Source organism: Polypterus senegalus, chromosome 14 (assembly GCF_016835505.1).
Source record: "Polypterus senegalus isolate Bchr_013 chromosome 14, ASM1683550v1, whole genome shotgun sequence".
Classification (NCBI taxonomy): Eukaryota; Metazoa; Chordata; class Cladistia; order Polypteriformes; family Polypteridae; genus Polypterus; species Polypterus senegalus.
In genome coordinates, this window is record NC_053167.1 from 98,492,170 (window position 1) to 98,508,829 (window position 16,660).

General features: G+C 35.5%; 1 protein-coding gene across 9 annotated transcripts in view; it reads left to right on the forward strand.

Annotated features, from left to right (window-relative positions):
- si:ch211-267e7.3 (ADAMTS-like protein 2) overlaps nucleotides 1–16,660 on the forward strand; it is a 67,588-nt gene that overhangs the window by 41,244 nt on the left and 9,684 nt on the right. For all 9 annotated transcript variants that reach the window (XR_005630453.1, XM_039734795.1, XM_039734796.1 and 6 more), the window contains 5 exons: nucleotides 1,841–2,016; nucleotides 3,269–3,725; nucleotides 4,090–4,483; nucleotides 10,536–10,639; nucleotides 16,016–16,142. Coding sequence is in view for 8 of the 9 variants with exons in the window: in XM_039734795.1 (XP_039590729.1) it covers nucleotides 1,841–2,016; nucleotides 3,269–3,725; nucleotides 4,090–4,483; nucleotides 10,536–10,639; nucleotides 16,016–16,142 (1,258 nt within the window). In the remaining variant the exon portion in view is untranslated. The remainder of the gene's footprint in view (nucleotides 1–1,840; nucleotides 2,017–3,268; nucleotides 3,726–4,089; nucleotides 4,484–10,535; nucleotides 10,640–16,015; nucleotides 16,143–16,660) is intronic.

Genomic DNA, 16,660 nt, shown 5'->3' on the forward strand with positions numbered 1-16,660 from the left:
TGTATTTTTGTTTTAGCCTTTAGCTACAAGTAAAAGTATAATGTAACCCATTTCATTTACAAACAGTTTGATTATATTCTTCCATAGCTAATTGATGGCACTGTTTTTCATTTTTATTAATTCTTTTTCTTTCATGTCTTTAAAATGTAACACCAACAAGTCAGTTCAAGCTTTTTCTTTTAAATGTTATTTGTGGTTTTATTTATCCAGATATCTGAGAATACATATAGTTTACTTACACCATTCATCTTTTTTTTTTTTTTTTGTAGAGACTCCATGTTTCTTTATAAAAAGCAGCTTGCAGTTCTGCTGCAATGCTGGACATGTTGCTATACACTGTAAATCTGTATATGTACTTCTGAATTAGTGCAAATCTGCTGTCTCCATTGAGAAGATTTATTCATTTATAACCAGCAAAAGTAGAAAGTGGGTGGTGGGATTTAAATTTGACATGTTTACTTTACTCAGATTATTATGAGTGAAATGGCTGCTGATGAAATTTAGTCTTAATTTCTACATTGTCTTTCCATAGACGGTCTCTCCCAATCTTTGGATTACTGTCCAAATCACAACTGTAAAGAGTCTTGGGTCCCATTTTCCTTTGTGTACACATAACTCCAAGCAAACTTTCTTTCTGTTTTCAGATGTACTTTGCATTTTGACCTTAGTATAAGTTGTATAAAAATCATTAGTAACTGCTTTAGAAGCTATCAGACCTTATTTATGAAACAGTACACTGTAAGAAAATGGCAGTTATGAATGTGATGCAGAAAGGAAGTTGTCCAACAGAAATTTCATTGTCATAGGATGGAGAATTATATGTAATCGTACTTCGCAGAAACAACTACATCATTGTGTAGCATAAGGTAGTTGGAGATGGCTGCTGCTTTTTTGAGATGACCGATTGTAGCTGCCAAATCACACTTAAAATACAGAAATACACAGCAACAAGCATCAGTCAATCCTGTTTGCTTTTAAGCTTTTTGTGACATACTTAATTATACAGTGATGTTTGCATTTAGACCCAATCCTTTCTCAACTGCTTGCCTTAATAAACTATTTCCTTTAAAGGCTTTTTGGTAATTTTGAAAAAGTAATGCAAAGAACATTCTGTAAGATATGTTCCAATGAATTCTTAGTATGAGTTATGGTAACTGCAAATGTATTCATTTTAAATCATAGTAGTAAGTTAAAACGTTGTCACAGAGCGATGAAACTCATAAGACAAATGAAAGTAAAACCATTCTGAGCAATCTTAGATATTGGTGATTTACTTTGATCGATGCACTTTTTTAGTGAACCTTTGAAATTAAAGGAAGGTTACATAAAATAAACTAAGAAAGTAAATACATTGTGCGTATGAAATGCTTTTTCACATGCTTATGGTATTTTGGAATTCATAGATTCTTTACCAATTGACCCTGTACGATTCATTTAGACAATGGATGGATGGATGGATGGATATAAGGCATTTTCAGGACACTTTCAAACCTCATTTCAGTAATTACATCTGTTTCAACCTGTAATTTTCATTATTGAAAAATTCTTTGTAATGCAATTTTGAATCACATTGAATACAGTGCTGTCTGAGCAACCCGTGTCATCCGTGATGATACTCTGCTGCTTGCTTCAGCATAGGTTTTGTATCCAGTTAGTGTTTGTAGTGAACACAGTACTGTAAGTAGAAGGACAAGCTTTCCAACTGAAGTTCAACTGCTTTTGTACAGGAGAGACTCCATGTTAAAATAATTTTTAGTCATGTCATTCAAGCTGCCCTTTATCTCTACTTTTATTATTATTATTATTATTATTATTATTATTTTTTTGTTTTGCTTCATAGCTCTCTCAGATGAAGCTGGCAATTTTTTCTTTAATGGAAACTCCATTATTGATAACCCCAGAAACTTTCATGTGGCTGGAACGGTTTTTAAGTATAGAAGACCATCTAATCTTTTATCAGATGGGTTTGAATATATCATAGCATTAGGACCCACTGATCAAGGATTGAATGTTATGGTAAGTTAAATGAATGATTATACTTTTCCCTGTAAATCCATTTTATCTTGAATTAATTTTGTGTCTGTGTGTGTGTATATATATAGTTTGTGTGTGTATGTGTATATATATATATATATATATATATATGTATTTATATATATATATATATATATATATATATATATATATATAGTGTGTGTGTGTATATATATATATATATATATATATATATATATATATATATATATATATATATACTAGCCGATTCCCAACGTAGCATATGGCGGTGTAAGAATAGGAACAGAAAACGGTGAGAAAGGAATTCAGAAATCAAGAAGAAAGAAATAGTTCTTGAAAGATGCAGTTGTGAATAGGTGTTTTGCTGGAGATGACAGATAATGAGTCGAAAGATCTAATCTCGGAAACACCTTGAATTTCAGTTTCACCACCATAAACTCTAGATGTTGCCATGTATTGATAGTACTCCTGACTTGTGATAACTTGACTTGCGTTGGAAAGAGCAACAGGAAGAACGTCTCTAAATCTGTCCCAATGTGATGCAATGAAATCTACTGCCCTATGTCGTAGTGAGAGTGCATTGCCTTCGTCAACCTTTTGTGTCAAGAAATAACCCACTCATGGGAACAGGCAGTTGCTGGATCCCGGAATACAGATGATGTTGTACAAAAACCTGTCGACAGAGAAGATACTGTTGTTCATTTTATAACAAAGGCTTAGGAAACAACTGTCACAGTATAACAAAAATAGCAAGGAGTGAAACCAATAACAAGGAGTGAAACCAATGCCAATGGTTGAGAGAGTAAATTCCTGTAGCAGGCTACAGAAAAGACTCCCAGGCGCACACATGGCCGAAGTGAAAGGTCACGTGGTCAGGCTAGATATAGGGCGGTGACATGACATCAATGGGGTCATGAGAGAGTAGTGGGAAACGCTGTAGTCTGAAGGAATAGGAATCGAGAAAAGCGGCGTGGGGGTGTATTGGAGGCCGCAGGCAGCGTGGGGAAGGGTTTGGAAGAGGAGGAAAAGGAATCGAAAAATGCCGTGTGGGCTGCGTGTGGGGGGGACTGGGTTTGAGGAAGCAGGACGAACCGGAAGAGAAATATATATATACTGTATATGTGTGTGTGTGTAATATATATTTATATGTGTGTGTGTGTGTGTGTGTGTGTAATATATATGTATGTAGTCTCATATAAGTAAATTTAATATGAATAAAAGCAAACTAGAATACTTATTTCTTTTTTCCTAGTACTACAATATAAATGGAAAGATGCCTCACATAACTTATGAATATACAGTGCCCACCTCTTCAGTGCTCATAACAGTACCTCCAGCTATGGATGTGGATCTCTACATTCACGTTCCTGAACCTGATTTTGAAAAGACTGTGAAAGATCTCAATATGAAAAACGGAGTGGAAAAGCCTGACTCCATTCCAGGCTCAAGCCACACAACAATAGATCTTTCTTACAATGATAATGAGATTGATAGTGTTGAGGACTATGGGTCAGAAAACTCAACATCCTCCTTAGCATTTGTCAGCAATTTAGCTTCAGAGCAAGAGACGGATGGCTTAATCTGGGAACTCCAGCCCCCACTGAACTTATCAACTGATCCGAGTCTTCTCATACTCAAGCAAATGAATACGTTTTTTCACAACAGGGTGTATAACAAACTTGCAGACAAAAGTGGACAGACTGGAGATGGTAAATATCCCTTAAAATAAGTTTAAGTATAATCTTTAACTGATGGATTTGGCTAGCACCTAAGAAGCAATCAACTAACAATATATTTACAAAGTGACTCTCAGACAGTTCATATTTTGAGATTGTGCAGTGGTTTGTTTAGTTAAACTGGCGCTGCAATGTAATTCACAATTTAATGAGTATTAAGTAAAAACACTAGTGAAGAAAATGAATTATTAATTCATTGCCAAATATATTAGCTAGCTGAATACAATAGGAGCTCAAACCTTATATACTGTATACATATTATATATCTTAATGTGAAGTGAAACAAGCAAAACAAATATATCAGACATCAATGTTTTGTTTATAATTTTTGTTTCAGCATCAATGCCTGGCATGACAAATGCAAGTTTAGGCGATCAGCACGAGACCAGACTATCTTTTAAACATCTCTTTTTGGGTATCCTGTCCAAACCTGCTGGGGTACAGAGGTCTTGCAACAACAGGTCTTCTCACGATGCTGGCTGTTTCAAAAAAGCAAGTGCTGAGTCACATCCTATCCATCAAAACTCAAGTACTTTCCTTAAGAACAACTTGTCTCTGAAGATCTTTTCAGGAAGCCTCGATTCAGAGCTAAGAACAAGGCCTGAGGAAAGAGACCCATATGACTTGATATCTGAAATGGAGTACTCTATGCTCAATTCCAGTACTTCTCATAATCTGCCGTTGCTCAATCTACACAGTTTTCAGCCAGTACAAGCTCCTGCCACAGAAAGGTATTGCGACCTGCTCCCTATTGTTTTATAAAATGTTGTATATTAGGCACTAAATAGTGATGGAGTGGAACAGAAACTGGGCATTTTTGTTTTTAAAACAATTCCAGTTTGTCTTTGACTATATTGTTTCTTCTATTGAACTACTGAAAATGCATCTTCTCTTAAATCCTTGTGTCTGTTGCAGACCATAGTAAGGCAAAATTGCCATATTGTTTTGCTTTCATTTGACATACTGTTATCGTTTTTTAAGTTTATAGATGGCTACTGGACCTTTAATCATGAGACCATCTTTAATCATGAGATATCTTAATGCATATTCTAGGCACAAGAACAGATTATAATCTGTTCTTATACAAGAAAGACCATTATATAAATATTTATTCTACCTACTCAGTATAATTTAAATGCAGCTCTCAATTTCTCAAATATGCTGTAGAGTTTTTCACATGAAAGTCTAGTGATGCCACAGAGAATTGTGGAGGAGAGAGAAATGTTTTTAGAAGGCATAATTTTCCTGAAAACTCTGCAGAGGATGTGTGTTTATATGAGTGAGTAAGAAAAAGAGAGATAGATGAATTAGCATTTAAAGAGCAGAACTTGCAACAGCCACTCCCATCTTAAATCAATTGGCCTTAGTATTTGGCCACAATTGATCTCAGGAAGGATCCTGGCTTGGATCAGCCCAGCTCACGGAATTAGGGAAAGTAAGTGTAGATGGTTTTGTCTCTGACCCAAATTAAGTGGAATGAGGTGGAGCTGGTGGCATGAGTGTGCTGACAAAGGACATGGCAGAAAAAAGGTAAGTAGAGGTGCATGGAAAGAGCCGTGGAAGATCAGTCACTTTAGGCAGTAAGAGAGAGACACAGTATTTCACAAATGCATTAGGCTACCAGGATCAGTAATATTAAAATGTCAGACAAATATTGCCATAGAAATTCACACAAAAAAGATCTATAAATATTTTACCATTTAGTACACCCACTAAAGGTCATATTCAAAAAATCTAAAACTCAATATCAAATACTCAACTCCAAAAACAAAAACACAAATGAAAATGTATACATTACCAATTTTCTGTCCAGTGGGCAAAGTGCTAAATCATATTGCAGATAAGTAGTCAGTGGGACTCATGATAATGATGACTACTGCAGAATACTATTTCAGATGTATAAGTCCATGTTTGCTTTTAATCAATTCACAAAAAAGGAACCAAAGGGTCATATAAATGCTGTACCCTTCAAACCTCAAAGCTGAACTGAAAGTTCAAGATGCACATGTGCACGCATGAGCAAAGGTATGCCAAGAACAATGCGGAGTGAATGACCTGTTCAAGCAATCAAGAAATTGACTTGTCACAAAGATAATTTTCATATACTCCCAAAAGACAATAAATTGCATTAAGTATAACGTGGAAAATTGAAAAAAGATTATGATTACTAAGTTTAGCATACTTTAAACATTTTAAACACAATACTGTCATCTGCAAGGGAAATGGGGGTGAGGAAGTGGGGAAATGCCCCACCGTGCAAACATGCAATTTTCCTTACCCATTTCCTTTCACTGTAATATACTATTTTTTTGTTAATATTCTGTATATTCTGTAGAGTTTGGGTATTTATATAGCACATTTGAGGTTTCTACATTAAATTGTATTTATTTTAGTTAAATATGCTACTTTTCTTCTGTGTACGGTATAGGGCACATCCTGCACCCCAAATCCAGACCATAACTACAATAAAATGACTCCAGTTCAAAAAATTCTATTTTTCCAGAAAATGTCTTCTAACACAGTGTTGTTAAATCAGTTACACTCACAGACACAGCAGTAATCTTTCTTTATGTTTCTTTGTCTTCTCCTATTCCTCTTCTAATACAACATTAGAACAATTTTGATGAGAACAAGCCTATCAGCAAAACAAGCTTGTCCATCTTATTCACCTAGAGAAATTCCAAAATAATATCAAGGCAAGATATGAAGGTGTTTAAAATCCTACTCTCCACACTCCACTTGGTTATTTATTCTATGTGTCTATGGCTTTGGAGTGATGAAAAAGCTTTGTTCTACTCAACTCTCAATTCTGACTCAGCCCCCTAAGGAGGAGAGGCCCATTTTATAATCAGACCTGGGGCTACCTCGAGCATGTCAGGGGTGTAGTGAGGAAGCACGTTCAAGTGAGATGGATCTATCAGATGACAGAGCAGCTTTCTCCCAGTAGCACCATCACACAGCTCCAAAACAATTGCATGTTAAGCCTACATAGCCTTTGCAGCCCTACAGGTATTCAATCAGGACTTCCTCTTGACTGGGGAAGGGTATCAGTGACTATCCTAACCAGGATGCCAGCAACGTTTTATGGTATCCACTAAATTGGTATACATCATTTTAATAGTACTTACAGTGCATCCGGAAAGGATTCACAGCGCATCACTTTTTCCACATATTGTTATGTTACAGCCTTATTCCAAAATGGCTTTAAATTCATTTTGAATTCTACACACAACACCCCATAATGACAACGTGAAAACAGTTTACTTGACGTTTTTGCAAATTTATTCAAATAAAAAAAACTGAGAAATCACATGTACATAAGTATTCACAGCCTTTGCTCAATACTTTGTCGATGCACCTTTGGCAGCAATTACAGCCTTTCTGTAAGTCCAGTCTTTTGAATATGATGCCACAAGCTTGGCACACCTATCCTTGGCCAGTTTCGCCCATTCCTCTTTGCAGCACCTCTCAAGCTCCATCAGGTTGGATGGGTAGAGTCGGTGCACAGACATTTTAAGGTCTCTCCAGAGATGTTCAATCAGATTCAAGTCTGGGCTCTGGCTGGGCCACTCAAGGACATTCACAGAGTTGTCCTGAAGCCACTCCTTTGATATCTTGGCTGTATGCTTAGGGTCGTTGTCCTGCTGAAAGATGAACCGTCGCACTAGTCTGGGGTCAAGAGTGCTTTGGAGCAGGTTTTCATCCAGTATGTCTCTGTACATTGCTGCAGTTATCTTTCCCTTTATCCTGACTAGTCTCCCAGTTCCTGCCGCTGAAAAACATCCCCACAGCATGATGCTGCCACCACCATGCTTCACTGTAGGGATGGTATTGGCCTGGTGATGAGCGGTGCCTGGTTTCCTCCAAACGTGACGCCTGGCATTCACACCAAAGAGTTCAATCTTTGTCTCATCAGACCAGAGAATTTTATTTCTCATGGTCTGAGAGTCCTTCAGGTGCCTTTTGGCAAACTCCAGACGGGCTGCCATGTACATTTTACTAAGGAGTGGCTTCCATCTGGCCACTCTACCATACAGGCCTGATTGGTGGATTGCTGCAGAGATGGTTGTCCTTCTGGAAGGTTCTCCTGTCTCCACAGAGGACCTCTGGAGCTCTGACAGAGTGACCATCAGGTTCTTGGTCACCTCCCTGACTAAGGCTCTTCTCCCCCGATCGCTCAGTTTAGATGGCAGGCTAGCTCTAGGAAGAGTCATGGTGGTTTTGAACTTCTTCCACTTACGGATGATGGAGGCCACTGTGCTCATTAGGACCTTCAAAGCAGCAGACATTTTTCTGTAACCTTCCCCAGATTTGTGTCTCGAGACAATCCTGTCTCGGAGGTCTACAGACAATTCCTTTGACTTCATGCTTGGTTTGTGCTCTGACATGAACTGTCAACTGTGGGACCTTATATAGACAGGTGTGTGCCTTATGGGGTGTTGTGTGTAGAATTCTGAGGAAAAAAATTAATTTATTCCATTTTGGAATAAGGCTGTAACATAACAAAATGTGGAAAACGTGATGTGCTGTGAATACTTTCTGAATGCACTGTATAAGCAGTTATTGAGTTGAGTTATTGAGTGGCTTATGTGCTTACAAATACATTAATGCCAGGTAGTTTATTTAATTTCTACTAAAGTATCTGTGTATGTGTGTATATATATATATATATACACACTATGGAATTTCTTTCAAAAAACTTAGTGCCCTTCTTTTCACATCATGATTTTTGATTCAGTGTTTGGAATTCCTTAGATAATATACAATAATCACATCTTCTGCAGCAGTGGTTCCCAAACTCAGTCCTGCAGAAGACCTGTGGCTGCAAGTTTTTGTTCCAACCAGATTCATAATCAGTGTTAACAAATAATAATGGATCTCATTTAATTAGCTGTTCTTTTTTCTCTTCTCTTATTCTGCATTCAGAAAAGCACAGCATTGTGATTTTTACATTTAGAAGACATTTGGAAGTCTATTTTTTCTATAGCTTTAAATTTTTAACTCTCTCTTGTTTATTTCTTATTATTTTGCTCTTTTTCTGTGCAGTTTGCTTCGTTTTTTGTATCTTAATAATGACAATTAAAAATAAGCAGAGCAGACATCCGGGCAAACAACACTGATCGACAAAAGGCTGTGACTACTTTAGCATCAGACCCGCTAATTAGTAAATAATGGATTAAATAATCAGAACATCAGAAAAATCAGAATGAAAATCAATATGACAATGTATTAAAAAGATATATATATATATATATATATATATATATATATATATATATATATATATATATATATATATATATATATATATATATATAAATTATCCAATATAACTGCTTAGTACATTTTAATAAAATTTACCAAACAACTTTGTAATTTCTGCATTGTCCCCAAAACACAGAAACTGGGAAATAACAGTGCACTTAATTAGGCTTAAAACAGAATTTGGTTGGAACAAAAACCTGCAGCGACATTGTGTCCCCAGGACCAAATTTGGGAACCACTGTTCTAGAGCAGGGTTCTGCAAAGTCATTCCTGAAGGGGTGTAGTGACTGCAGGTTTTTGTTACAACCCAGCTTCTTAGTGATAAGTCAGCTTTTACTGTTGAAGCACTTACTGCTCAAGCAACATTCTTATGTTTCATTTTAGTTCTATTACTTGTTAAGATTCCCACCCCTTAACAGCTTATTTTAGTCTTAAACAGCTGCATTCACTGTTTTAATTGCTCCTTATTAGAAATAAGTTGCATATGACAAAGGTATCAGCAGTTCTCCGTTTAACTTGTTTCCATTTACACCTGTGTATCCATCATGAACTGGTTTCAGAAATTATTTGGAAGGAAACTGAAGAGAAAAAGTGAAGGACTGAGAATCGTTAATCCACTTCAGGCTACAAATCATTTGGATGATATCCCTGGAAAGGTAAACATATACGATATAAGAATGACCTGACATGGCAAAATTTACCCACAACCAGTTTTCATCGATGTCCACGTGTTTTTGTTGAAGGACTCTTTTTAAAGAAGCTGGCATCTGTTGTACTAATTCAATTGATAGTTTTGAACTTTTTAATCATGTCAGCTCACAATCTGTTTGCTTGTATTGAACGTGCTCACTTCTTTGTCTTTCTCCACTTAAATAGTAAGAGAGTATAATCTTTAAACACATGAATAAATATACTGTTTTCCCAAGCCACTGTTTACTAAAGTCTAGTCACAATTTTAATTTGATGTAAAATGACAATCAACTGTCTTTATGCAAAAAATAAATGGTTATGTGAATATAAGTTGTTGTAATGGGTAGCAAAGTAGTGTAATGGTGACAGCTGCTGTCTCATAGCTCCAGAGGTCTGGGTTCCAATTTGGATTCTGTCACTTCACATATAGGATTTGTCTGCTCTACTCTTCAGCTGTGTGAGCTTTTTCTCCTGGCATTCCAGTTTTACCCCCACTTTTAAAGATTTGCATGTTAGTGTAATCTGTGAATCTAAATTAACTTGATAAGAGTGAATGTGGATATATGTGTAAATGTGCGTAGTGGGGTAGCAACCCATCCAGATTCAGTACTCACCACAAGCTTAGTGCCGATGGGAATGGCACCAGCTTCCTGCCTAATTGGACTAGAGAAGCATGTTAGAAAAAGGATGAAGTTGTAGTAATATGTAAATAGCTTGACAGCAAGATACAATACAAATACATGTGGTAGCTTTGTTAAATGCTAACATTTTGTTTTGTTTGCATCTATTCATCAGTTACCATCATCTCTCTTTCTTCTCTTCTTGCAGCAATGAGTTTGAAGTGGAATCCATTGACCATGACATCAGTCTGGCTGACATGTACAGATGGAAGGTATCTGCGTATGCACCCTGCAGTTCAACATGTACTACAGGTGCATCTAGATCCCACAATATACACCATGTTACACACAAGTTTATATGTCCAGATTTTAATAAAAAAGGAAAGCTCAGGTTCAATGCTCAGCTTTTCAACCTGAAGAGCAAGCTGCTGAAGCTGGCATTTGTTTAGTCTTTGTTTTTTTTTGACAGTGGAATGCCATGAACTATGTACAACATATTATAAGTGATGCATAAAATAGTATTTCTGTTAAGTGTCTTCAACTTAACTCCTGTTTGAATTGCTTTTTCCTATACTTTCTATGATAACCATGATTTTGCTATTCCATTTGTGGTGTGATTTTGTTTTTTTTTTGTTTTTTTTTTAAGTAATACACTCAATCCCAGTCCTATTGAGTTTAGGCGATTCCTGCATTTACTTGAAATGTTTGTTTAATTATGTTTTTCCTCATTCCTCAAAAAAACCTAACAGTCACGACATGTGTATTTTGTTGTTTCGACAAAATTAGCAGATATACTTTATATTTAGAAATGTTTCCAATATTGTTTTCTAAAATATGTACTGTACTTCGTAACAGTACAAATAAAAATTTTGTGTGAGTAGAAGCAACTAACTGTTATAATAAAATGCTTCATATTTTCTGATAATTGCACATTCAAAATTAATTTATAAAAAAATGTATGAGACAAAAATACCAAAAGTCTAACCCATACACTCATAGCAACAGTAGAACAAAAAAACTGGCACACTTGAGAGCTTTACTTTTACCTGTAATGATATAACGGATTCCAAATTATCTGCTAATCCACCTATCTTGGTATCATCTGCAAACTTAACCAGCTTGTTACTTATATTCCTATCTAAATCATTTATATATATTAAAAATAGCAGGCCCTAGCACTGACCCCTGTGGAACACCACTCTTAACATCGCCAGTTCTGATAAACCCTGAACTCCCACTTCTTTTAACTTGATGCCCAACCTCTCATGTGGCACCTTATCAAATGCTTTCTGAAAGTCCAGATAAATAATATCATACCTCCCTCTTCTGAACCCATGCATGTGTTGCTCAATCTTATCCTTAATAATTCCTTCCATTAATTTTCCTGTGATGCTTGTTAAGCTTACTGGCCTATAGTTGCTTGGATCTGCCCTGTCACCCTTTTTATATAATGGGATGATATTTGCCATTTTCCAGTCCTTTGGAATAGTGCACAGTGACTTCCTAAAAATAAATATAATAAATAGGAAAATACAATTTCCTGTTAAAACAAGAATATACAATATAGTGTGTGTGTATATATTATATATATATATATATAATATAATTATATATAAATATGTGTATATAATATATATACATAAACATATACACATATATACACACATATATATGTAAGTATGTGTGTGTGTATATATATATGTATATATATATATGTATGTGTATATTTAATACTCAATTTTGGCACACTGGATGTCAATCAAAATTTAATATTAGATACAGAGTGAACAAATAACATTCTTTTCCTTGTGCCATTTTAGAAAACATCTAGATTAGAACACACCATTCAGGCCAAGAAGGCACTCCAGTCCTTTCCACATACTTTCTCCAAAATAACATCAAGTGAAATTTTGTAGGTCCTTAATGTGCTACTGTCTACTACAGTACCTGGTAAATTATTCCATGTAGCTATTGTTCTCTGTGTGAAAACAAAAGCTTTCTAATGTTTGCCTGAAATTTACCCTTCTTAATGGCTTCTTTCCTTAATAATCCATTATTTTATTATGATACGTTACACTTACTTGCATATTGTTATTTGGATCTGCCCAATCACCCTATGTTACAGGGTAATATTTGCCATTTTCTGTGTCCTTCAGAATTTCACCAGTATTCAGCAACTTCCTAAAAATATGTGTCAAGGATTTATAGATGTACCCACAAACCTTGTTCAGCACAAGAGGATAAATATTATCTGATCTTGGTGATTTATTTGATTTCAGCCTATTTAGCCAGAACAGTCCTTTACTCTATACCCTTTCCAAATCAGTCAGTATCTCCTTAGTAGTCCTTGTTACTCCTGGGAGGTTATACACTTCCTGACATGTAAAGAGTTCAGACAAATTCAAGTTTGGAGCATCTTCTATTACACTGCCTATATGGTATATTTTACTATTCCTGATATACTTCACCTCCTCCTTGACTGTTCTTGTTATACTAAAATACTGAAAGAATCTCCTTGGGTCATCTTTTGCCTTATATGAATTATTCCTTACCAACTGACTTTTAACTTCCCTAAAATCTTTCTGGTGGATGCCCTCATACACCCTATGATTTGCATTGGAATTATCAGTCTTTATATGCTTTATAAATCTGTTTTTTTTCTTTAGCAGTTTCACTTTTATTTCCCTACTTACCCATTGCATAGTTTTTTTCCCTTCTAATTCCAAACTTTGGAATGTACCTGTACTGCATTATATATATAAAAAATTTTTAAAACCAATTCCACCTTTCCTCTGCTCTCTCCACACTCAAAAGAATTTCCCAGTTCATCCCTTTTAGGCTTTGTGGCATGTATATAAAATTCTCCCTAACAAATGTAAACTTTGTAAACAGTTTTAGTCATTGCATCTGCACCGTTACAAAACACTGACAATTGTACTCTATTATATTATGATTACTTGACCCCAGCAGTTCAATCGCCTCTACACTTTCTATCCTGCTTGTTAGAAATGACTAAATCCGTATAGGCATCCTCCACGTTGATTCTTTAAAATACTGTGTTAAAAAACATGTGCTGAATATGCCCAAAAACTCCTGCTTTTGTACTCTACTATTTGCAATATTAAATGAGTAGCGATATCAAATATTAACTGAAACTGTGTGAAAAATTAATTGAATACTTTCACTTAATAAGTACTTGAGCCACTTTTAGGTATAATGACTACAATCGATTACTTTCTATACTTCAACATCATTCTTTCACATCACTGCGGAGGAATCTTTAGCCAGCTCTCTTACGTAGAACTGCTGTAAGTCAGACATTTTTGAGCATGAACTGCTTGTTCCAGATCCTACCACAGCATATTTGTTAGATTTAGATGTGGATTTTACCAGGTCTCTGTAAAACAGGGGTGTTGAACTCTGGGCCTGGGGGGCTGCTGTGGCTACAGGTTTTCATTCTAGCCCTTTTTGTAATTAGTGACCAGTTTTCTCTTTTCTGTTCATTTTAATAGCCCCGTTTTTAAAGGATTCACTGCTCTGAATTGATTTTTTTCTTCATTAGTTGACAGTCAAACAGAAATGAGATATGAAACAATCCAACAGATGACCAGATAAATTGGGGCTTCAAACTCCAACCAATTTCACTCCAACCAGTTTCTTAATGAGCAGCTGATTCTTGCTGTTAATTAAACCCATTATTTAATTCCATGGCTTGTTGCTGCTCTCATTCTGCCACAGGAGACATTTCCAAAACTGTTGATTTTCTGTTTTTGTTTGAACACTGTTAAAATGTTTTGGTGACCTGAGAGAGCAACCTTATTGAGACCTTTACCTTTCTTTATTTTCAGATATTGTGTGATAGGGACAGGTGAGTTGGTCATGTGGTGGCTTGTTTTGTGTCTTACTTTTATTTGGCTGCTAATTAAGGAAAATGAAACAAGAAAGGGGTCTGAATCAAGTTAATTAAAATTAAGGCAAAAGAAGTTAATTAGCAGCAAAAACTGGTCACTAATTAAGAAGATGGTTAGAATGAAAACCTGCAGCCATTCTTGAGATTGATACCCTTGCTCTAAAACATTAATTTTGCATGTTTTTGGCCCTTCTAATGTGAAGCTTCTTTTGAGTTTTGGGTCATTGTCTCGCTGCTTAACCCAATTACACTTCAATTTTGAGTCATAGACATATGATCAGAAATTGTACTTAAGAAGTTTGTGATACAAGGCAGAATTCATTCCTTTAATTATGGAAAAAGATTTATAAGTTTGAGACAGCAAAATATCCCCACATCATCACACTACCACCTCCTTGTTTGACTGTTGATATAACATATATACAGTGAAATACTTTGATTGTGTATGCTAAACAATATGGGACTCTGGTTGTCTAAAAATCCCACATTTACCTCATTGTTTCTTACAACATTCCCCCAAAAGGCTTAACAAGAGATGAGCATTTATGTTCTTGGTTAGTAGTGGTTTCTTCTTTGTAATCTCCCGTGAAGTCTGTTTTGTCCAGTGTCTTGCTGTGCACTAATGAAAACCGGACCTTTGCTGAGGATGAGCGAAGTCTTCAGTTTTTTGGATGATTTTACACTGAGATCTTGGAGTCATTTTGATGGACTGAACACTCATAGGAAGATTTAATACAGGTCCAAGTGTTTGGAGAATATTGCTCTCATTGTAGTGTGCAGAACCTTAGAAATGGCTTTTTGAACCTTGCATACTGTTCGTGATCAACAAATATTTTCTCATCTCTTTAGGAATTTCCTTTGATCATTAAATTTATATGCTTATTAAATGTCTATACTTACAACCTGACAGCCTCCAAATCATATTATATGATATCATCCACTGTTAAATTCTGCTCTGTACTTGTAATATTTTTATTTTACTATTATACTGTATTGAGGATTTCTTGTGTTCTGTTCTGTGTATTGTATTGTATTTACACCTTTTTTGTTTGACACCCACTGCACGCCCAGCCTACCTGGAAAGGGGTCTTTCTTGGAATTGCCTTTCCCAAGGTTTCTTCAATTTTTTCCCTACTAGGATTTCTTTTTGGGAGTTTTTCCTTGTCTTCTTAGAGAGTCAAGGCTGGGGACCTGTTAAAAGGCAGGGCCTGTTAAAGCCCATTGCGGCACTTTTTGTGTGATTTTGGGCTATACAAAAATAAATTGTATTTAATGGTAAAAGTCAAAATATTTAAGGTGTATTTTGAGAAGTTGCAAAATCAAAACTAGTAATATTCAATCAGCTGATTATCGCTTTGTGTTGATTTAACTAGAAGGCAATCACTTTTTCACTCAACTGATTTGCTGTCTACTGTGATACCTTGACATGCCCAGCATCACCATGTGAATTCTGTACAGACAGGTAATGCATACCAAAGTTAGTTTCAGTGCTAGATAAGGTTAAAAAAAAAAAAGAAAAGTTTTTTGCTCAGGTCCCTTTATGTAACATTTCATTTTGGTCCATATAAAAAATTTCCAATTACAAAGGAAATCAGGAAGGGGTCAAATAATTTTTCACAACACTGTGTGTGTGTGTTCTATATACAGTATATTAGTGCATTAACATATATACACAGAGTAGATGGGGTTTCTATCCATATATAGATATTTACGCACAAATGCCACTGATAAGTATATATCTCAAATATATTGTTAAAACACATCATTATTTTTTACAGGAATTAGCACCTCTTATGCCATGTGTGTCCGCTATGATGGGGTGGAGGTGGATGAAACTTACTGTGATGCTGTGACACGCCCAGAACCAACACAAGAATTCTGCACAGGCAAAGAATGCCCACCAAGGTCTGTTTTGAACTGGTGTTCATTAAATAACTTTTAACTAAGGTTAACTACATCAGAGAATTACGTTAACATTTTCTATAATAAAGGAGATGTACATGCATATATATACAGGTATATACTGTGTATTTATATATATATATATATATATATATATATATATATATATATATATATATATATATATATATATAAAGAAAAAAATCCATAGAGCACAACAGAGCAACCATATAGTTTGTGGCAGAGGTTCTAGACTGTGTAGTGTTAATCCCAACATGAATAAAAAAAAATCACCTTCCCGGAATAAGTGGTGCAACACACCACAATATCTTTCAAAGAATCAGACACTAGTGCTGAAAAACATTGAATCCTAAAGCAAAGTCATCTGAAGGTGTTCTCACATTCTGTGACAAGGTGGCTAGTGTTCCATGCATGCACGAAAATAAGTTGAAGTGATAACAATGATCAATAAATAAATATTTTTCCACTCACGATGTGGAAACTATTTTTGTTTATATTCC